The sequence below is a fragment of the Drosophila albomicans genome, chromosome X (assembly GCF_009650485.2).
Source record: "Drosophila albomicans strain 15112-1751.03 chromosome X, ASM965048v2, whole genome shotgun sequence".
NCBI lineage: Eukaryota > Metazoa > Arthropoda > Insecta > Diptera > Drosophilidae > Drosophila > Drosophila albomicans.
The window spans coordinates 26870381-26895038 of record NC_047627.2 but is presented as its reverse complement, the minus strand read 5'-3'; the positions used below and the strand labels follow the sequence as shown (position 1 = coordinate 26895038).

Sequence of the window (24658 nt, the reverse complement as noted above, 5' to 3'; positions counted from 1 at the left end):
CAAGATGCGGAAACAATTAAGAAACAAAAATGAAAATGAATTTACAAGAAAAAAAAAACCAAGCAATGATTCGAATTGATTTTCATAAAAGTTCTTCCAAAGTAAATTCTATAAATTGCAGTATTTTTTTTGGTACATTGACTAGAAATGTTTAAAGAAGGTATATTTTAGCATTTTGCGCTTTTGATAGGATATATTTTAGCATTTTTCTCAGTATTTTTCGGTATATTCCGAGCATTAATCGGTATATTGATAATGTATACTTTAGTATTTTTTCGGTATACTGAGTTGGTATATTTGTGTATTTTCCTTGTATATCGATTGAGTAATTTTTCGGTATTTGGTAGAATATATTCTAGCATATTTCTTAGTATTTTTATATATATATAGTATATTGATAATGTATACTTTAGTATTTTTTCGGTATACTGAGTTGGTATATTTGTGTATTTTCCTTGTATATCGATTTAATATTTTTTCGGTATTTGGTCAGATATATTTTAGCATTTTTCTCAGTATTTTTCGGTATATTCTTAGCATTACTCAGTACATTGATAATGTATACTTTGGTATTTTTTCGGTATACTGAGTTGGTATATTTGTGTATTTTCCTGGTATATCGATTGGGTATACTTTAGTATTTTTGGGGTATAATGACTAGGTATATTTTAGTATATTAGGCATGTTTTAGTATTTTTCTAGTATATTTTTTTTAGAAATATTTCTGTATTTTTGCGGTATGTTTAAAAGTGTTATCCGATATCTCACATTTAAAAGTACTCAACTCAAGTATTCTTGTTTTTGACTTGGTTGAATTCTGAAAGTATTTTTAATAATTTTTTACAAATATGATAAGCACACGTTATGGCATAAATTGTAGCTGCAATTATTGCCAACAAATTTGTCTGTAAGTTATTGAATTTTCCAAGATTTTTCTCACACAGTTTGAAATGGATTTTTCTTCAACACTTTTAGCATAGCTCTGTTTTAAAAGACTTTGATTTCCTTTCGGTAGCTCACATTTATGAGGCAACTAACTGTCTGTCTGTCCGTCCGTCTGTCTGTCTGTCTGTCTGTCCGTCCGTCTGTCTGTCTGTCTGTCTGTCTGTCTGTCCGTCTGTCATATTTGATCTGTTGATTGCCTTCTTTACCCTTGCTCACATTTCATGCACACATTTTTCTCGCTTCACTTTTCTCATTTCTCTTCAAGTCAATAAATTTGATAATTGTTTCTATTGTTCTAGCCGATTGTTTGATGGGCTCCCCTTTTAACACAGCCTGTTCGCTTTTTATTTTCCCTTTACTGTGCTTTTCTGTTTTTTCTACCTTTTATCGCTCCATTTTTTTTACACTTTCATATTTTTCACATTTATTCTTGTGTTTTTTTTCACAATTTTTAATATTTCTTTCTTTTTTTTTGCAAATATGCGTGTGTTGTGCATGTATGTGTGTGTTAAAGGGCCAACCGCTACTTGGCTGTCCCTTTCCGTCCCCCTCTCCCCTCTGACCCTTTTTTTTTTGCAGCCCCCGCACGTTGCGTGCATTGAAGCATAAGCAAAGTGCAAATCGGGGCCGCTGCACACTTTCCAAAAAGCAAAAAAAATACGAGGAAAATTACTCACACACACACACAGAGAGATATATATACGCAGTAATATGCGTGCAAAAAAAAAAAACAACGAGCGAGAAAAAAATGGAAATAAATCGAGTATAAAAAATTGTTTCAAGGGGTTGCAATTCGTTTGACAGCGCTGCGTGAATGCTTCCCCTCTCTTTCACTCCCACTCTTTCTCTGTCTATCTCTTTCGCTTGCTCGCTTGTTGCTTTGACGCTCGATAAAAATTGCTCATGTGTGTGTGTGTGTGTTTCGCTTCATTTTTATTTTGGGTTGTGCAGGCGTGATTACCTGCCTTTGCCCTTAGCTCACAGCATGCAGCTCCCTCTCTCTCTCTCTCTCTCTTTCTATTCCCCTCTCTGTTGCGCTCACTTCTGCAGCAGTCGAAGTAGAAGACGAAAAAAGCAGCAAATTTAATAAAAGCGCAAATTAATTTTGCGTCCAACCCTCGCTGATTTTCGTTCTCCCTTTTGGCCTTTCACTTCGTTCGTGTCGCGTCTTCTTCTTCTTCTACATCTTCTACTTCTATTTCCACTTTGCCAACTGCTGCTGCTTCTTCTTCTTCTGCTTGTCCTGTTAGTTACAAGTTTGTTGTTGTTGTTTTGTCCAGCAACTTTGCCGCTTGTCTATCGCTCTCTCTCTCTCTCTCTCCATCGCTCTCTCTCTCTGTCTCGCTCTTGCCTGAAGTTGAAAGTCTTCTCGACTGCTGCGCTTAATTTATGGTCTCTGGGGCCCTGTCTACAGATTTATGCATAATTTGTAAATGAAAGTCAGAAACTAATTAAATTGATTTGCCTGCCTGCGTTCTCCCCTCTCTCTCTCTCTCTCTCTCTCTCTCTCTCTGTCTCTTCCCTCCTCTCGCTCCCAATCTCTGTTGTCTGTCTCATTTTTCTTGCTGATTTGGCGCCTTTTGTCTTAAACAGCAAAAACTTCTTTTGTGTGTAAGCAGCATTGCTTTTTTTCCGTTGGTGGGTGAGAGAAGTGGAGAAAGTGTGCAGAGATTTGAGACTTGGTAGTTTTGTCACTCGAGACTCGAGACTTAAGGCTTAGCATTAGCATTAGAAAGGAATTGGGATTGTAGCAAAATACTGAGTTATCCTTGCAGCAGCCGGAAACCAGATTGCAGATTGCTTACAAAACTTTTGCTTGAAACTCGGCCGGAAATGAAGCGACCAATGGTCTAGCCTCTTTCCATCTCCTTCTCTCTTACTCTATCGCCATCTCTTTCGCATTGTTTCCGCCATGTTTATCCTTTTTCTAAATATATCCAGCTGTCTGGCATTATTTTTGTTCTATAGTCCTTGTTTGCTCCTCTTGAGCACAGCTTTGATTACGTTTGTGGCTTAGCTATAGCTTGCTCCTTCTAACTGACTATCTGTCTGTCTCTTTCTAGCTCTGTTTGTCTCTCTGAGCTCAGCTTGCTGTCTTATTCTAAAGATCACGCTCTCTCTCTCTCTGTCTAATTGAAGTTCATCTTATCTTTCTATTTGTGGAATTCATTGTGTCTCTCTCTTTTCTTGACTTTCTATCGGCAGTATTTAGTATAGTATTTTAATATACTGTATTCAATATATGTATATTTCCCATAGGTCTCCATTTTTCTCTCTCTTTCGCTTTAAATCAAGTTCTTCTCTTTGTATGTTTTTCTCTTTCTTTTTCTCTCTCTCTATTTGACTGAAGTTTTATCTACTGTATTTAGTATTGTTGTAGTATTTTAATCTACAGTATTCAGTATATATTTCACATCATTCTAATTAATCTAATGTATTCAGTATATATTTCGCATATGTCTCCCATCTCTCTCTCTCTCTCTCTCTCTCTCTCTCTCTCTCTCTATCTCTTTAATCTACAGTATTCAGTATATATTTCACAGTTTTTCTCTTTCCCTCACTTTAAATAATCTTCTCTGCAACCTGTCTTCAATCTAGTATCATTGTTTTAAAAGCATATTCACACTTTAGCATATATTCAGCTGTTTGCTATCTCTTTTCTCGCTTTGTCTCGCTTGGGCAATCGATTAGCCTAGAACGCGTTGCTCCAATTGAGTTGTGTTCTTCGATATGCAATTGAAAAGCAGTTGCAAAGTTAACTTGGTCATATCGCAGTTATGCATGCCCCAACAACAACAACAAACTCTCGACTAAACAAAACTTGAGAACATTTAAATGTATGTGATGGGAGAAAAGGAGAAAGGGAGGCGATCAAACTAAACGAGAAACTGGGGGGAAACTTGACGAAACTCTCTCCATCTCCATCTCTCTCTCGCTCGCTCGCTCTCGGGCTACTTTAGTCAAATTTGAAATGATTCCCGGCACACAAAACTAGGACAAGCAACAATAACAAAAACAAAATAAAACATTTATGCGAGGCATGATGATGAATTTGCACCACACACAAAAATAGCAGCGAAGAGAGAGAGCGAAGAGAAAAGTTGGGAGGGAAAAAGCTGACGGCATTTTCCTTCTTCGGCTGCTGTTGCTGCAGTTGCCTGTTGGCAAAGTTGTTTGAATGAGGCAACACACGCACACACACACACACACATACATGGAGAGCAAGTGGAACAAACTATAAGTTAGTTTTTGGGCAAATTCTTCGACCATTGTTCGAGCTGTGAACTGCGAGAGTTGTGAGAGTTGTGAGTTGGGTCAACTGAAGTCGTGCACAACGCAAAACTAACAACGCCCGAAACGTGATTTTCGCTAAATTTTCACACACACACATACAGCTGGAAAAGGGAGGCAGAGAGGGAGACAGAGAGAGCGAGAGCGAGATGGAGTGTCTCCCACAGGTCGATTCGCGGTCTAGAGCAAGTTTTCTTTGGCAGCGTAGACAAAGCCAAACAAAATTACACGCTGTGCGGAAACGTGCTAGAAAAATGAAGCGCGAAATCAATAATAATCCACACACAGAGAGAAAGAGACAGATAGGGCGGGAGGGAGGTAGATAGGGAGAGGGAAGCGGACAGTTAGGTGTGGGCGAAATTACAAGCGAAATTGGCGCACAAAAAGACAACAAACAAACATAAAACGCTACGTGGCCGCAGCGACTAATGCAACAATAGACACACTAACAACAACAACTGAAGAAAGAGATAGATAGAAGAGAAAGGGAGAGAAAGAGCGAGAGAGCGAACACAATGCGAGTGCAGTTTGTCAAACAAATCAGCGCAACTAATTGATTGGACTCGACTGCAGCACGACACGGCTCAGTTGCTTCCCTTCTCCCTTCTCCCTGTCTCTCTCTCTCTCTCTCTCTTATTCTCTTATCTGCCCTCTCACTCTCTGCTGCACTTGCCGCTCATTACTCACTTCGCTTTGCTGTGTTTGCAAATGAAACTGAGTTGCACTAACTGAATACAGCGATTTGATTTAACGACAGCATTTAATGACACTGACAGCCCAGCAAATGTGAGTGTGTGAGTGAGTGTGAGTGTGTGAATAAGTGTGAGTGTGTGAATGAGTGTAAGTGTGCAAATATGAGTCTGGTTTGACAGGTGAAGGTTGCTCAGCTCTGAGGGACAGCTTTAGCAAATTGAAATGAACAGCGAATGGCAAGCTATAAATGAATCATATGAATGCATTCACTGCATTCAAACTTATTTGAATTGTTTAATATATAAAAGCTAGAAATATTATCAAATGTGCACTGACTTCAAAATATTTACAGTTTATCCTTCATTTGTTCACTTCTAAATAAAAAATGCATAGAAAATTATTAAAAAAATAAAAAAAAATACATATTGATACTTTAGAGCAATAAAGAAAGCCAAAAGAATCACAATTATAATAAAAATTACATTAAAAAAGAATAAATGAAAAATATTAAAGCGATTCTAATAAAAAGACTTGCAATAAACGGAATAATATATTATTCGACAGTTTCAAAATGCAAAAAAATATTATTTAGCGTTGACTATTTCGAAATGAATGAACAAACTCATTTACAATTTCGTATAATATATATATTAAATCAGACATTTTCATTGTGTGTGTGTTTTAATCTCGTCTCTTAAATTGCATTTAATTTGCAAACACGAAAACTCATAAAAATTCAATTGAGAACAGAACTAAAGCTGAAGCTTCTGCTGCTGCTGTTGATGCTGTTTTTGTCGAGTGATTTTTGAGTGAAGCTGAAGCTGGCAATGTGTGTCACAGTAAGCAATTATTTTGTTATAGTTCTCGTTGTTGACACAGAGAGAGGAGAGAGGGGAGAGAGAAGGGGGGGGGGGAGAGAGAGGGAAGAGAAACACACACTTCACAAAACATTGAAAACATTAAAATTGTTACAAAAAGGTTTTTAATTCTTTTTTATGCGTTGCATTTAAATAAAAATTAAATTAAATGCACACACTTAAAACAACAGCAGCAGCCGCATAAAAATAATAACAAACAATTTGCTATGGCAACAACAACAATTACAGTAGTAGTAGTAACAACAACAACAACAGCGACAGCGACAACTACAAAATGCTATTTGAAGTTTGCAAAATGCGTTACACTTAAAAGTATGCAACACTTTTTTGTTGCTCCAGCAGCAAAAAAATGAGGGAGCAAAAAAAAAGCGGTTGCGTTGAGTGCTGCGGAAATGAGGGCGCATGTCAAGCACTGGGGAAGGGGAAGGAGTGAAGGGTAGGGGGAGGTGCGAGTTGAGTGCGGGTGGCAGAAGGAAGCTTGACTGATTCGGGGTCAAACTGTGTTGGGGCTGGTCAACAATGGCAACAGCAACAACAGCAGCAATAGCAATCGCAACAGCAAGTAATAATGCCAAGGATATATACACACACATACACACATACAGATGCAGTTACAGAAGTCCACACAAAGCGAGGCAGACAGAGGACAGAACAGAACAGAGCTCTGCCATTGCTGCCACATTTATGCACAGGAAGCATTTGTAATGCCCCCAGGGCGACGCGATACTATTGCACACATGTGCCCCAAACTCTCCAACTCCCTCTCTCTCTCTCTCTCTCTATCTCACTCTTGGCGCTACTCAAGTGAATCCATCGTTGCTTTGCTTTGCTAAACAGCAACGAATTTGCAATGCTCTCAAAGCTCAAGTTTATTTCAGACAAGCATAAAATGAAAAATATATTTTAGAGGAAGCCCAAAAAATTAATAAAAAACAAAAATTGTAGGAAATCTACAATCGAATTTTTAAGTATACCAAATTAATATACCAAAAATATACCAAAACTTCATTAAAAATATACCATATAGTACAAAAGATACCGAAAGTACCCAAATATCAAAATATATTAAAAATACTAAAATGCACCACATACTATATTTGGTATATTGATGTAAAACTACATTAACAGTATAACATATAGTACGAAATATACCGAAATATACCTGTATACCGAATGTTATATTTGGTATGGAGTACAAAATATACTGAAAAATACCAATATATACGAAAAATACATTTAAAATATACCACACAATACAAAATATACCAAAATATACTTATATACCGAATGTTATATTTGGTATATCGATGTAAAACTACATTTAAAGTCTACCATACAGTACAAAATATACCGAAAGTACACAAATGACAATATATATGAAAAAATACTAAAATGCACCCTATACTATATTTGGTATATTGATGTAAAAATACATTAACAGTATAACATATAGTACAAAATATACCAAAATGTACATATATACCGAATGTTATATTTGGTATATTGACTACACTTAAACTCTTTAGTAAAACTACATTTAAAGTCTACCATAGAATACAGAATATACTGAAATATACCCATATACCAATATATACGAAAAATACACTAAAAATATACAATGCAGTACAAAATATACCAAAAATACCTATATACCGAATGTTATATTTGGTATATCAATATAAAACTATATTGAAAATATACCACCGAGTACAAAATATACCAACATAACCTAATAACTCACTTTGAGGGATTCAGCATTCAAACGCATTCGAAAATTCAATTTCTCATTTGAAGAGTATAACAAATCGTTGAATTAATTGTTCTATGTATAATGTGAGATAACTGTTGAAACCATTTAAATCATAAAATCACTAGCTTAAATTAGTACACCAACAAAAGAATTAGTTTGCTAAATATTTGTAGATTTCAAAACTGTGCTTTTGAAAGCCTCCAATGTCCCTGAAAGAAGCATTTATTTTATGGCACTTAAATCTGATTTTTAATTATCAAATTTAAAAGAAAACAAAGCTATGATCATTATACGAATAACACAAGCTTTAAATTTTATATATAATTTAGTGAGAAAACAAATATGCAAAATATATTTATTACTCTGGCCAAATCCATTGACTTGTTCTTAGTATTATTTCGATTAATATTCGTTTTGTTTGCCCTTCAATTTCTTTGGAATTCTTTTGCTCAATCTCTTGGCCACATCTATGAATGTTATGCCTAAATTGCAGAATTGTCAAGTGCCCAAAGTGCGACTCTCTGGTCACGATACACTGCAATTTATGCTGTAACAAAACTGTTTTTGTGGTACGCCCCGTTGCGTGTGAAGTTGTGTTGTGTTGTGGCCCCTTCTTCCTGTGGCATGCCACACACAGTGGCACTGTGGCACAGAGGTGCCGCCGTCGTCGTCGTCGTCGTCGTCGTCTCGCTTCGTCCGCTTGGCAGACTGTTTATGGTTTTTGGCTACAACTTAATTTAAATTGTTTAATTCTATTATTGTTGCTAATAAATCACAGGCACAGCTTGCGCTGTTCGCTGGCTGGCTTAGCGTTTGCTAAGCTGCCTCACACACACACACACACACGCACACACATACAGAGGCACATTTATCTTGTGCATGGCTCGTGGTGTGAGGAGAGGGAAGTAGGGAGGGGGAAGGTCGGGTCTAGGCCGCCTGCTGTTGTCGTTGATTTTGTTGTAAGCGGCTTTCGCACTCATTTTATCTTCTCTCTCTATCCATCTCTCTATCTCTTTCTCTTCAGCGCTTTCACTCATTGTTTCATTGCATACTTTTCAGGGGGCATGTGTGTCTCTGTCTGCGTTATAAATTACGCTGATCTGGTTGCTTTAGCCGCTGGCAACTCAACGCAACGTACTCGTAAATTTGCAGCTTGATATTTGGGTTGATTTGCAAATTTCGGATTTGTTTTTTTGGGGTCAACAGCAAGTGAAGAATGCAAGCAGAGCAGAGGGAAGGAGAGAAGGAAGCAGAGAGAATTGTGCATTGGTTTAGGCTGCTTGTTATTATGGTTGATTCTTTTTTTTCTCTCTCTGTCTGTCGGGGTTAGTCGAAACAGATTTTTGAGCGCGCCAATCACCATTTTGTCGACCCGTTTTCCGGTTTACCAATTGCCAATGGCCAACAAAAAAAAAAAAAGAAAAAAAAAGGAGGATGAAGAGTGAAGAATTTAGAAATACAACAGACCAAAAAGTTTTTGGCCCGCACGCAACCGCATGTCAAATGCAGGCCACGCTGATGACCAAGTGGGTTGCGTTTTGCGGGGTCTCGGGGTCTCGGGGCTTGGGATTTGAGGGAGCGAGAGCAGCTAGCAGCTCTCTCTTGACCAGCTGGCGACCGCTTGACATGGCCATAAATAACAAAGCCAAAATGGCGTCCAAAGCACACACAAAAATTTGACAAGAGCGAACCAAATGTGATATGTCAAATGCACTCGAAAAACGAACAAACTCGCTGCCAGCCAGCCATGATGATGAGCTGATGCTGATGCTGCCTGCTTCTATTGCTGCTGCAGAGCGAAAGAGAAAGACTCTTGACAATGGAGCGCGCACAAACCATTAAAGTTATAGTTATAAATAAATAAGAGCATTGCATACATTGCAATTTGCAACGACACATAAAAATGTCACAAACTCCCACGCGCAACTACCAAAAAAAAAAACAAAAAGAGTGGAGGAGGAGAAAAATAAAAGCAACGCCCTTACGTAGCAAAATTTTGTCAGTTTTGGCCTTAAAGCCAAACAAGCATTAAAGGCCAAAATTTATGAACTGCAGAGCTTAGCTTTCGATCGATTATACAAATATAATTTTGTGAGCAATTCTGGCGATTTATTGTGTTGAGTCGAAAGTTAGTGGAGAACTTTAAAGTAAAGAAGAATTTTGGTTTTGTTTCTTTTTTTTATTAGGTAAAGAACCTGTGGAAATTAATTAGTTGCTTAACAACACAGGGTTAATAAAGGAAAATTAAACTAAACGTCAATACAAAATATGATGAAAAAGTATAGAAAAGAAATAGTTCAATTTTTGCCTTCAACTTAACTTTAAATTACGTCAATCGTTATAAAGAATAAATACTTCAATTTAAGTCTTCAACTTAACTTTAAATAACGTCAATCGTTATAAAGAATAAATACTTAAATTTAAGGCTTCAACTTAACTTTAAATAACGTCAATTTGTATAGAGAATAAATACCTAAATTTAAGCCTTCAACTTAACACTAAATAACGTCGATTAATATACAAAGCAAATAGTTAATTTTAAACCTTCAACTTAACATTAAATAAAGTCAATATTGATATAAGAGAAATACTTAAATTTAAGCCTTTCACTTAACATAAAACACCGCCAATCGTTATAGAGAAGAAATACTTAAATTGAAGCCTTTTACTTGGATTTAACTAAAAGCACCTTTTGCTGGCTTGCGATGATATGAAAAAATACTTTTGCAAATCAGCAATTTCAACAATTTCGCTGGCTGCATTTTTAATTGCATACTTTTGTGCGCGCCGCTCTTAACAAAATGCTTCGGCAAAAGAAGCGTGTGTGTGTGTGTAAGTAATAGCGTATATACCACAGCATGTTGTAGCAGCTGGCAAGTCATCAAACAACATGCGTGTGTGTGTGTGTGTGGTAATTTTACGCTTTTGTCTTGTGAATCGCAGCAAGTGAGTGCAACACAAAAAATTGTTGCATACTTGCGGGCGGAGCGTGAAAAACAACAAGAGCGAGCAGCTGAGCACAAAAATGTGTTGCATATTTAAATGGGCAACTGCAGAGGCAGCAATAAAAATAACAACAACAGCAACAACAACAACTGCAAGTCGTTATCGAATGCTGCTGGCGTCGCAGTCGCAGTCGCCGTCGACGTCGCTGCCTGTAGCTGCATTTCCGCTTAATGTTGAGCGATAATAAAATACAAACAGCATCGCAGTCGGCTGCTGGCCAACGATAATGAAACAATGGCCACACACACACATACACAGACACATGTGCATTGATTTATGTTTTTTAATTTAAAATTTCCGCATCACTTAACCGTTAAAAATAATAATAACAATAACAGCAACAACTACCAAAAGAGAGACAGAGAGCACAACACAATAACAATAACAATGGCTTTTTGTGTAAAGTGCACCTCAAAAAAAAAAAAAAAAAAGAACCAAATATGCATATAGATAGAAAAAGATTTAAATATTGTAAAAAATGCGAAAAAAAGCAAAAATCGTTGAACATGTTTTAATTTCCGTATTACAAGCATCGTTCTCATGGCATTTCTCTTTCCCTCTTTTTTGTGTCCTTTACAGATTGGGCGGCCACCAACAACAGATGCCACAAAGTATGTCAACTGGCAGCAACACAATCGGCCATGGCGGCATCGATCGCGGCGGCGTCGGCGTCGGCGTTGGGATGCCAATGGGCGCTGGCACAATGCCTGGAGGCGTTGGCGGTCAAGGCGTTGGAGTTGGAGGACCCCAAGTGTCGGTCGGTGGACCACCCGGCAGCGGCGGACCGGGTCCGCATTGCCAGATAAGCGGCTCACAGCCATTGGTCATGCCTGGATTCCCATTGCGTAATTCGCACTCAGCGCATGCACCGCATTATTCGCCATATTCACCATCCAGGTAAGTTCTTCCTCCTTTCCTCATCTATCAATCCTCCCTAGTAATGTAGGTCACTCGGCGATTTAACAAGTCCCCAACTCAGGGTCAGTTGAAGCAGCTATTAAAGTCCCGTTTCAATGTTGCAACTTTTCGCTTTTTAGTTGAAGCCACTTCTCGTTTTACTTCTGGTAACGCACATTTAACTTTGCCTCTCATTTATTTTGTTCACTGAAGATGTGGCATTCTTTTTATACCCGCTACCCATAGGGTAGAAGGCAGGAAATGTATGTAACAGGTAGAAGGAGGAATCTCCAACCCTATATATATCTAGCCATGTCCGTCTGTCCGTCCGTCCATATGAAACACTGGATCTCAGAGACTATAAGAGATAGAGCTATAATTTTTTTTCGACAGCATTTGTTATGTTTGCACGCAGATCAAGTTTGTTTCAATTTTTTGCCACGCCCCCTTTCGCCCCCGCAAATCAAAAAAATCGAATAACAAGCGTAATTTTAAAGCTAGAGTTGCGAATTTTGGTATATACAATAGTAACTGTAGTAATTATGATTCCTGAGAATTTGGGTGCGATCAGATAAAGATTTTGGAAGTTATTAAAGAAATACTTTTGTATTTATTTATGAGTCCTGAATACACTCGCCTGTAGCTTGTTTTCACTTCTCATTATGCTGCTCTCAGTTCTCGTTGACTTCTCTAATTTAGTATGGCAATCGATTGTTTATAACATTCCCTGAGGCCTTTGAACTTGTCGTTGTATATTTCAAATTACTATTCGAATTTTCCGCATTTAACTCCTCATTTTACTTCTCTGTATTTGTGAACTTCTCTAAATGCTTATCCTACTCTTTTGGCAGCTCTTGACAGAATTTCTCAACTAGTTCTCATCAAAACTTTTCTCTTCACTATCTATTATGAATTTGATTTCATTGAACGTCATTTAAAGTCGTTCCTTCGCATTCCAATATTGCTTTACCATCTAATTTCGTTGCATTGAGCTTTTCACAGTGATGAAGTGGGGCTATTTTAGGTTTTGCCATTCAAATGACAGCTGCACAATTTTGTCGCTAAGCGAGCTTCCTGCCTCAAATAGGCTAATAACCGAGCTCATTTAGTCGCTGGCTTGACAAGTTTTTCAATATTGTAGCAGCAGCTAAGGAAATAAGCAAGAGAGAGAGAGAGAGAGAGAGCGAGAGCGAGAGCGAGAGCGAGAAGCGAGACTTTTATGCCATGTGTGTAACTATCTCGGGTCAAGTAGGTTCATTAGTTTTCCAATTTGCACAGCATATGAGGATGGTTCTTTATGGCTTACATAGAGACTTTTTTCTCCCCCTCTCCCTCTCTCCATCTCCATCTCCGTCTCGTTCCTTCTTTTTCGCTTGGTAAACAGAATCTTTTCTACAACTTTTATGCAATTAAGGACAGAGGAAACTCGGAAACGAACTGCCTTGCTTTGCTTTGCTTTGCCTTGGCCTAAAGCAGCTGTAGAGATGGAGGAAGGCTAGAGTTGGCTTTGCTTTTCGCTAGCTGCTCGTGTGATTAACACCCATGTGTGTGCGTATGTGTGTGTGTGTGTGTATGCAGCCTACTCCCCCTTTCATCCTCCTCCACTCTCTCACGCTGTAAGTTGTGTATCATTTTGCGTTGCGTTGCGTTGCTTTATTAAAAAAGTTGACAGTTGACAAACTCATTGGTCTCGCTCTCTTTCTCCTTCACTCGCTCTGCCTCTGCATACACGCAGTGTGTGTATGTGTCTTTTGTTGGTTTTTGCGGTCCTTGTGATATGTCAAGCGACTAAATCCCCCCTCTCTCTTCGTCCCACTCTCTGCCTGCCTTGCGGTTGCTCTGTCATATGCCTGTGAGCTCTTAGCTCCGAGAGATGTGACGCATTTAAATACCTGCTTTAAGGCTCGGAATTCGAGTGGCGAGTAGCGAGTGATAAGCTGCAAATAATTGCAGAGCAACGAGTGCGTAAAGATCTTTAAAATTGATTGTTAGGTAAATAATAACTTGGAGTTAGTTGCAACGAGAGATAAGGATAAAAGAGATTCGTTTAGCAAGAGTAACGAGTAACGAGTTGAATCGTTAGGAAGTAACATGTGAAAAGAAGGAATAAAGGTGCTGATACGAAAATATCAAGTCTACACAACATTTAGACGAATTAAATATGGTAACGAGTAACTACAAGTAGCGAATAATGCAAACATTGCTTGGAATGAATGCTGTCGAGAAGTACCTAATGAAATCAGCGACAGCACCCAAAAAAATGAATTAAATTAAAAGCTGATACAGAACTTAACAAAGCAACGAGTACTTCATTGCAACGACTACTTGAAAGAAACAACACAGTAACGAATGCTTCAAAAATAACTACGAATTATTACTGTCGAGGAGTAGCGAGTGAAATTAGCAAATGCACCAAGCGGCGAGTAACGAATCCAAAAGAGGACATAAGACGACATAAAGAGTGTTTCACATCTCTACAAAGAAACGAGTGCATAAATTTAACGAGTACTTGAAAGAAACAATGACTAAAAGTAGCGAGTATGCAAAGGAAGCAATCAAATAAGAGCTGGTGCCTATGAAAATAGCGAGTTGAACTTTGTTTATAGGAAAAAAGTAACGAGTGTGAAAAACTCTTAAATTCTATGATACACTAAATAGAGAAGCTGCATGCAAAATGGTCACTGTAACTTGACTTTTAATGCGACTTGTTCAGCCAACATTCAACATTCTCTTTTTGTCTCTAACTCGCCAGCAGCTACCTCTCCCTGTCCCTCTCTCTTTCTTTCTCTTCTCACTCTTCAATTCCACACCATTTCCTGTTTCTTTCTGCTACTGTTGCTGCTTTCTATTAAGGACAGTTTCTGTTTGCCAGTTGTTAATTACAAATGCATTGCAAAATTTACTTAACACGAGCTGCGTCTCCTCTCTTTCTATCTCTCTCTCTCTCTCTCTTTACATTTACTGATGGTGTCTCTGTTTCTTTTCCTTGCAGGTTTCACATAGATAAACGCTGTCAACACCGATGTTCCTGGAAATGCTTGAGCATCGCCTTAATATTCATATCCGTCGTCCTAACCGCCATGTTGGCATACTTTGCAGGTAAGCACACACAACACGTTGACGTTGGGGGGGGGGGGGGGAAAGAGGCTGTGGGTAAAGGGAGGGGGAACATTATGGACATGCTGAATGTAATGGCCACACTGAAGCGTGAAGCGGAGAGAGGCTGAGGGGGGGCGGCGGACAACGCGACGTTGTCATAACGCCAAACACAGTTAATGAAAAATACACATACAAGTGCAAATATCGTAACACACACACACACACACATACACATTTACACCTCCTAGGCGCATATAAGGAAATGCTGCTAAATATACTTTAGACTTTACTTGCGGGTATAGATGTATGTGTGTAAGCACACACACATACACACACACACACACACTCGCTGGCACAACAAGGCAAATACATCAAAGTGTTTGCTTTACATTAGCGTTAAATGGTGTTACTTTGCACACACACACACACATGCGTGCATGTAAAGAAACTTTGCAAACACAACAATACAACCCTGCTAACTGTCGCCCCTCTACCTCCCCGTTCATCTAACTCCTCTCTTCGTCTTGACACACGCTCCAGTGGCAACTGTTCATTTGCCCAAATGAATGAGGCAACTGTTGGTCAGCCATCTGCACAATTGACAAGCAATTAGAAACCACAACAGTCAGACGAACGGACGGACGGACAGACGGCAGGCGACATTGCAGCCAGAAGAAACTCTGCAGCCTTCGAGAAATTAGCAAATCACTTTGAAATTCACAGTCACAAAACGAAGCTTTAAGAGACGAGGAGCTGAAACTAAAGCAGTTTAGAGCAGCCGACAGAGAAGTTGTTAGCGAAGCTGACAGAGAAGTTCTAAAGGAAGATAAAGAATTGACTAGAAAAGCTGAAAGAGAGGTTGTAAGAGAAGTTTAAAGAGAAGTTCATTAAAAACCTTATAGAGAAGCATAAGAGAAGTTCTGAACAAAGCTGAAAGAGAAATTCTTAGGTCAGCTGATGAAGAAATGTTTAGACAAGCTTCAAGAGAAGTTCATTGACAGAACTTCTAGAGAAGCTTAAAGAAAAGTTCATTAATATGTAGTTTATAGAAAAAACTTAAAGAGATCCTAAAGGAAATGTTGCTAGAAAAGCTGTTAAGGAAGTGAAGTAAAGAGAAGTTCATATAAAAATGAAAGATCCTAGAAAAACTGATAGATAAGCTTAACGAGAAGTTCTTAGAAAAGCTGCCAGAGCAACTGATAGAAAAGTTTAGAAAGCAGCTTCAAAATAATCGTGAAGCTAAATTAAATAAAGCGTGGTTAAATCAAATAATTTATGTAGTTTGTAACAAAGATAAAAATTATGTTCAAGGATCAACTAAGCGAGAAAATGTTAAAGAAGTTATTGGAGAAATGAAAACAAGGAAATAGTAGAACCAAAATTTATTGAGGAGCAACTTAAAGATAAAGATTAAAAGAATACTCATAAAAACTACAAAGTATAAAGAGACGATAGCGAAAAAAAAAAAAGTTACGAGGTGAAAGAATTGAAGAAAAAAAGAAACAAATTTCATAAATTTCTTGAACTCATTTATTAGTAGTTATTTTATTAAAATTTTAATATGAATAACAATGGTTGAATGAAGTAAATGTGTTGCTGCTAAGCATTAAGTGGAAAGTCATTTAAATGTGAAGCTTCAACCTGATAATTGTGTATGTGTGTGTGTGTGTGTGAAAGTGTAAGCTAAGTAGCTAGCTATCTCTTTTTATTGGCACTCTCTGAGTGTAAGTGAATGAGTCTCAATTTCAGGGGCAACGCTTTTTGCTTACTTTAAACTTTTTGGTAAATAATCTAACTGAAGCAGCAACAGCAACAGCAAAATGTTGAATGCCACGTGCTGCAGCTGCCACAAAAGGGGCGGAGAGAGAAGAGAGGTGTGGAAAACTATGTGGAAAGCCTTTCTCTCATTAGCTGACAATGGCAAATTAACAAAATTCTGTGAACGCCAGCGACTTCTGAATGAGTGTGTGTGTGTGTGTGTGTGAGAGGGTGGGAAAGAGGTGAGCGGGAGCGAGACGAAGCGTAAACAAAAATGGCGACAGCGCACAAAATGATTCGCTTAAATTGAATGCGGCAACACACAGCAAGTGTTTTTTCTGTCTGTGTGTGTGTGTGTGATTGTCCTTGCTGTCCTTCAACTGTTGTTGTTGTTGTTTACAACTTGATAATTAAACACGTTTCGCATTGTTGTTGCTGCTACTGTGGCTGTTTTTTGCTGCCACCTTTTAAATTATATTTACAGGTCAATTTGATTTTTTACTGCCAACCTTTTGCCAAGCGGAGCAACTTTGTCTCGCTCTCGGTTTCCCCTCTCCCCCCTCCCTCCACTCATCCCCTTTGGCTGTCGCATTGCAAAATTTGTTGCTGTTGTTGTTTGGCTCTGCGCTCGACAAAACTTTGCACATTAAAATATGTAAATTTTAATTTGAAACAAAAGGGTTGACGTGCTGCCTCTGCCTTCCCCCTCTCTTCTCTTCGCCCCCCTCTCTTTCCGCACCTTCACCTTGTGCTCGGCATTTTATCTAGTGAAACATTGGCACAACTTTTGTGTTGCTGCTGCTCGGACACTTTGAACGGTTTCTCTCACTCGCTCCTCGCTGTGGAGCTGCCAACTTGCTTGATAAATTTGCCGCACACGCATTTAATTTATGCGTATCCCCCGCTTCTTCTTCTTCTTATTCTTGTGCGTCAAAAATTGTTGTTGTTGCTTTTCTTTGTCTGTTGAAGTCTGCGCTGCCAGCTGGCTTGTGGGCGTGGCTCGAGCTGCCAACTGATGCGAAATTCCAAGAAAAAATTGCTATTGATGCTTTCTCAACTAAATGATTTTCCTTTTGGCTTGCGAAAAGTGTGAAGACAACAGACAAGAAAACTTTATTTACAGCAGCTTCGATATAAATAGCTAAGCTAAATAAGTTGAGTAAGCTTAGGACTTGCGTAGGATATTATTAAATGGAAATACAATTACGAATGTCAGCTCATAGATTAAAAGCGTATTTCATGCTGATTTTTGAATTATGTGGAGGCTGACAATCTGGTATATTTTGCACTCTTCCATATGGTATATTTATTATATTTATATATCAATATACCCAAAAAACACAATCTTTGGTATATTTTAGTATTTTGCGGTATATTAATTTGGTATATTTTAAGAATAATACTGTATTGTTTATGCAGTATATTTCGGTATATTCAGTATAGCAGTATATCTATATATCATCATATATCAATATACCAAAAAAACACAGTCTTTGGTATATTTTAGTATTTTGCGGTATATTAATTTGGTATATTTTAATAACAATACTGCATTATTTATACAGTATATTTCGGTATATTTGGTATAGCAGTATATCAATATACCAGCATATATCAATATATCAAAAGCGCGCTCTTTGGTATATTTTAGTATTTTGTTGTATATTAATTTGGTATATTTACATATTATATTCTGTATAGCAGTATATTAATATACCAAGTATATATTTAGTATATTTTGGTATATTAATTTAGTATATTTTAGAAGTAATACTGCGTTGCGTTGCACACAATCTTTGGTATATTTTGGCATTTTGTGGTATATAAATTTGGTATATTTTAATAATAATACCGTATTATTTATATAGTATATTTCGATATATTCAGTACAGCAGTATATCAATATACCAAATATAGCCTTTGGTATAGATTTAGTATTTTTGTGGTATATTAATTTGGTATATTTTAAGAATAATACCTCATTGCTTATATATTATATTTCGGTATATTCGGTACAGCAGTATATCAATATACCAAATATAGCCTTTGGTATAGATTTAGTATTTTTGTGGTATATTAATTTGGAATATATTGGAAGTAATACCGCATTGTGTTGCTTTAATTCACAAAGAATTAGCGGATATCTGACAGTTGAGCATACTCTATTGTGTTTTTCTTACTTCAATTGAATTATTTTATTGCGGTTGCCAAAAAGCATTCAATAATCAATATAAGCACCGATATAAATAGAGTTTTTGATTTGATTTTGCATACACATTAAAAATGTATTGAATACTGTCCAAATTAAGAATCACAACAAGATTAAATACACTTCTTTTCCATTAATTTCTGCGCAGCAAGGTTCTTGTGATTGTTAACAATTTCTAATTACACTATTTATGTGAAAGTTTTTGTTAAGAGTTGAAGCTCATGTAATTATATAGCAAAGAAATAACTTAACTATTTTCAAATGCCAAAACACAAAGTAGTTAAAGTTAAATGCAAGTTTTAATTTCAATTTCAATTACAAGTTTTGAGAGCACGTGAATTTCGCGTAACTCATGTCGTTTCTTTTCCCTCCCCCCCCCCCCCCCCCCTTTGCCCCGCCCGCTTTTCTCACATGACAATCTAATGTTATCAGTGAGAGCGCAGAGACAGAGAGAGAGATGGAGAGAGAGAGAGAGAGCTTTATACCTGCGTCCTCTGCTGTCCGCATGCCAAAAAAGAGACCTTCAAAGCATCGTAGAGAGATGCTTACTCATTTTGAGGGGGGCATGATGAAGAGGAAAGAGGGGGAAAGAGGGGGAATGCAGGGTCGCCATTTGACTTGAAGCGTGCTGCGTTTAATTTATTATCTACGCTTTTAGCAGGCAGCAGTAGCTGAATGTTGAAGCTGAAGCTGAAGCTGAAGCAGCTGCTGCCTCGCCGAGTCACAGCCACTGATTTACAACAACAAGAACAACAACAACGAGAGGAGAGGGAGTGAAAGGGGGGGGGGAGCAGCTAAAAGTTGCGGCTTCCTGAATGTTTTCGGTAGCTTTTCCCCCGCCGTCTTTCAGCTTTCGGTTTGCTGCGGTGTCACAACGTTGCAAGTGAACGAAAACAAATTTACAACAAACCACGAGAAAAATGTGTGATGCCACTTGGCTGCTGGCATAACCATAACCCCCCCCCCCCCCCCCCCCCCCCCCCTCTATCTCTCTCTCTCTCCATAACTCCCCCCTTCGGCGCTTTGAGGGAAGCGGACTGGCGGCACTTTCCTTTAGCGCTTTGGCGCACAAAATGAATTTAAGTTGAAAAGTTGTGAACATTTTGTGGGGAAGACAACACAGACGCTGTCTCTCTCTCTCTCTCTCTCTCTCTCTCTCTCTCTCTCTCTCTATGTGTGTGTGGAGCGAAAAGCTGCGTGTGGATTTCACTGATTTAATTGTTTGCCAGCGCAGGCAATAGATAAAGCAAAGAGTCGGAGAGAAAGGCAGCTTGAAATTTATCTTTTAAAAATAATGTATTAATTTTTGTGGCTGCCCTCGCAAAAGACGTGTGTGTGTGTGTGAAGAGAAAGAGAGAGGGAGAGAGAGAGACAGCAACGTTCATCGTTGCCTGCACATAAACTCATTTGTGTAAAAAGCTTTTTGTGTTGTTGGCTTCGCTGGCGGCGGCTGCTTTCCACTTTCCACTCTCGGCTCTTGCGGTAAATGAATTTACGCTTCGAATCTCGCTTCCCCTTCTCTATATGTGTGTGTATGTGTGTGTGCCTGGGTCGTTTTATGGTTGAATAGTTTTAAAGCTGCGGGGTTAAGACAAGCAACAGCAGGTGATGAAGCCAGCGAACAACAACAGCAACGAACAACGAACAACGAATGGCGCCATGCGGCATTTTAGCTTTTAATAGTGGCTAATATTTTTGCAGCTGCCGTCAGAGCTAAATCCCCATGCCATCCTTGTGTGTGTGTGTTCGACGTCTGTTTGCACAATAATTTTCTATTAATTAAGCGCAAGAGGGTTTAATAAAATTAGCAAACACTTGCGGGTGAGACCAGCCATGCGCTACAGCTGCAACAGCTAACTCTCTCGCTCGCTCTCTCTCTCTCTATCTCACTCGTTCTCTCTGCTAGACATTAAAAAATATACAAACAAAACCACATACACACACACTCGCATACACGCAGGAGCATTGTCAGTTAATTAAGAAGCGCAAACACATGAGTTCCGTCCGTCTGCAACGAACGAGGAGACAAACACACACGTTTTCGTTTGCTTGTTGTTGTTGTTGTTGTTGTTTGTTTGCAACTTCTATACGTGTGCGTGTGTGTTAGGGAGGGAGCCATGCCTTTAATTTGATTTGCATTTTGTTGTTCAACTGTGCCAACGCCCACAAAATTTTGGACGAACTTGAAATTGATGAAAAAGCTGCCAGGCACACAAACTGTTGCCTACTTATGTGGGCAAAAGAAATTGTATAGAGCAAGAGAAGCAAGGAAACAGATGCAAAAATGCGTGTGTTGTAAATGAAAGTGCGATAATGCGCGCACATGTGTATGTGTGTGTGTGTGTGTGTGTTAATTAACCAGAATGCCAAATGGAAATTGCTATGGTTAAGTCAAAGTGCTTAAAATAGCGAACCAAGGCGAGAGTGCAAAAAGTGTTGCCTACTTTTGAGGGTCGCTTTGAAATAGTCACTACGAAGAATTAAAGCATTTATCGGTTAGACTTAATAAGTTGTGCAGGTTCTTTACTTAATAGTTAAAAGAAAATAGGTTATTTGTTAATAACTTATGTGAACAAAGCTTGATTTTTCAATGCAGATTATTTTTATTATTCTAAAAAAATTTAGATATATGAAAACAAAGAAAAAAATATAAATGAAATGCTGATTATCGTAGAGAACAAAAAAGTTATTTTTCAATATAGTTTAAACTTGCTTTTTTACTGATTTATGATATTGCAATATATCTACATCTATCTCTAGATCTATTTATTTGTTTATTTATTGAATATATTTAATATTTAGTCTTGCTAACTATTTGTATATTAGAAAATGAAATGCTTAACAAATTTTGTTACTTTCAAGCAGCAGCAACTTTAGCGCAATTAAGAGAAACAGAGAGAGAGAGAGAAAGATTAAAATGTTGTTGTGTAATTTGTGCAAGCAACAATTTTATCTTGACTGTCATTATTTGCACGTGTGTGTGTGTGTGTGAATGTTATTGTATCTGTCATATCTGTGCGATAATCGACCGCAGTGTCAACAGGACAACAACGATGTGAAATGTCGAGCGCGCACCGCAGGCAACAGCAGCGTGAACAACAACAACAACAACAACAGCAACAGCAACAAGAGCAACCAAAGCAGCCGCAAGCAGACAAGTTGTCGTTGTTGCTGTTGTTGTTGCTGTTGTAGCAGCAGGCAGAAAATGTTTGAGCTGCTGGCCAGAGTTCGCTTTACCACTGATGTGCCACTTTCTATCACAACAACACACACACACACAACAGCAACAGCTGTGACAACAACAACACAAACAATGATGAGGCAGAGGCAGATGCAAAAGGGGAGAAGAAGCGACAATCAGGACAGTTAACATGTTTGACTGGCAGTTGGCAGAAGAGCAGAGAGAGAGCGGAGAGAGCGGAGAGGTGAATGCGGATGCGCATTGCAGTAGTTATCGGAAATAGGTTAATCGATTTTTAAGCGGATAACTATCGGAAACTCATTCGATATGCACTGTTTCACAATTTGTGCTCACACACACACCCATCGAAAACATGCGGTGTTGCAACTGTCTCCCACCTTCTTCTTGTTGTTGTTGCTGCCTGCCGCCTTCTTATCGTTGTCATTTACACAGTGGCAGCTGTTGGCCAACAGCAGCAGCAGCTGATTGCGTTGTTGTTGTCCTTGCTGGCCTCGTAGCTTATGCGATTTTATTTCCATTTCACTCGTTTCCGTTGCGTTACGTTGCGTTGCGGTTGCTGGCAAAATGTAATTTGTTGTTGCTGCTCGGTATTTGAATGTGCATTCATGTGCTGCATGGCTTTAGCTTTTCTTTGTGGCCAACATGAAATTAGATACGCTTTGTTGCAAGAGAGAGAGCGAGAGCAACTCGCTTTGACAATCGTCACACACATTCATTTGTCATTGAGCAGCAGCCAGCAAACAAGCAAACGAATTAATTGCTACTCCAATTGCACTTCAATTAAAGCACTCTCTTCTTTTCCAATCTCAGCTCAATTACGACATCCTTGAGATGCCTCTTCGGCATTCGGCATGAAGCCAGGCTTCACTGTACTCTCAATTAGTTACGTTTTTGGGGCTTGTTCATTTTTCTGTGGTTTTTCTTAAGGCATTCGGTATTTTGGCATTTCGTAAATTGAAAGAAGCAAATAGAAGCACACACACATACTTTTAGGCCAACAGAAACTTGTTTGCAAGTTTTGCATTTCGCATTTTGCATTTTGCATTTAGAAGGCCAATCGACTGGAAATTTCATCGCAAAACCGCAACAAAGAAAGTCAATTAGCAACACACAAATACAAGAAACATTTAGGACGCTATCCAGATCAAAGCAATGTGCAAATAGAGACGACAACGAAGTGCAACAAAAAAGCTCAAGCACTCAGAATGAAAGTACACTAAATATCAATGTCCTTAAGACAAATTGAAGTTGAATGCAAATAAAATTTTATGTAGTTATGAATATACTGTCTATAGTATATTTTTAAGTTAATAGTATATTGATATATGAAACACATACTTTTGATATATTTACAATATTTTTGTAATTTTTTGGTATATTAATTTGGTATATTTAAAGTTGCATACTGAACTGTTTAGCCTCTATACAAAATGGTATGTTTTATTTAAAGAAATACTATACTGATATACCAAGTATAGACTTTGGTATATTTTTAGTATTTTTGAATTTGGTATTCTTTAAGATTCATACTGCTCGGTTTTGCTCCTATTGAAAAATATATGTTTCAACATAATAGTATATTAATATACCAAATATAGATTCCAGTATATTTCAGTATTCTTTTCGGTATATTAATTTGATATATTTTATAAAAGTAGTAGTATTTACTAATAACTATCAAATGTGAACTTCGGTATATTTTAGTATTTTTTGGTATATAATTTTGGTATACTTACAAGATTCATACTGTATTGTTTTGATTTTATTGAAAAAGATATCTTTTAACATAATAGTATATTAATATACCAAATATAGATTTTAGTACATTTCAGTATTCTTTTCGGTATATTAATTTGATTTGTAAAAGTAATAAAAGTAATAGTATATACTAATACTACTACCAAACGGTATCTTTTAGTATTTTTTGGTATATAATTTTGGTATATTTACAAGATTCATGCAGCATTGTTTTGTTTTTCTTAAAAATTAATAGAGAGTGTCTCTCTGTCGACTGCAGCTTTCTTACTTGTTTTTATCATAGAATGTTGGTTAAATTTATAAAATAAAAACAATCGCAATACATCTTTTACTTTATGAATGGGAAAATATTGAAAAGTATAAATATTGTTTCTCTCAACTTTAATCTACTAAAAGAAAAATGCCTTTAGTTGACAGAAATGTTTGCAAATTAAAATACACAAAATGTTTGCCAACTGAAGTGCGTCAGAAACACACAAAATTGCCAGCTGCATTTTCCCTTTTTTTTTTTGTTTGTTTTTGGCTATTGGAATTTTGTCGGTCTCACATTTTGATACCCAATTTATGTTTAATCTTAAGGAAAAAAACTATGCAAATAATATTATGCAACTGTTCGTTGTGAATGTGTCATCAAGTTGGCTGCAATTGTCGTAACTGCAAAACGAAGGCAAAATAACTTTGACAACTGACCACAACAATGTTTTGGCCAATTGCCAAAAAAAAAGAAAAAGAAAAGAAAAGAGGAGAAGAGAAGAGAAGAGTAGAAGAAGAAAGCAGACAGGCAAAAGAGATTTCAATTTAAATGACGCAACACGACATTTGCCACAGGCAGCAGAAGGACAGCAACTATTACAAGTCAGGGCGTGACCCAAGACTCCTTTTATCTTTCCTCCTTGCAGTGTCTCCCTCTCACTCTCCTTGCTCAACACATTGTTTGAAGAAGGAGCAGCTATGAAAGGTGTGCGCTTGTCGTTTAAATAAATTATTTCTCTTCAAGGAAGTGCAATTAAGAAAATGCTTCATAAATTTCTGTAACTTTGTCCTGCTGCCTGTCATGCAGTGTGCTTCCTCATTCCCTCTGACTTTTTGTCTCATTAGTTTTATTTTTTGTGTAGCAGAGAGAGGCACTTGGTCTCATCGGGCACGTAGATTCAATTAGTTGATCTTAAGTG

At 37.8% G+C, this 24658-nt stretch overlaps 1 protein-coding gene across 7 annotated transcripts in view; it reads left to right on the top strand.

Annotated features, from left to right (window-relative positions):
* LOC117566630 (teneurin-a) overlaps positions 1–24658 on the top strand; it is a 219781-nt gene that overhangs the window by 126729 nt on the left and 68394 nt on the right. For all 7 annotated transcript variants that reach the window (XM_034246182.2, XM_034246190.2, XM_034246174.2 and 4 more), the window contains exons 4-5: positions 11143–11460; positions 14453–14559. In XM_034246182.2, the coding sequence (XP_034102073.1) occupies positions 11143–11460; positions 14453–14559 (425 nt within the window). The remainder of the gene's footprint in view (positions 1–11142; positions 11461–14452; positions 14560–24658) is intronic.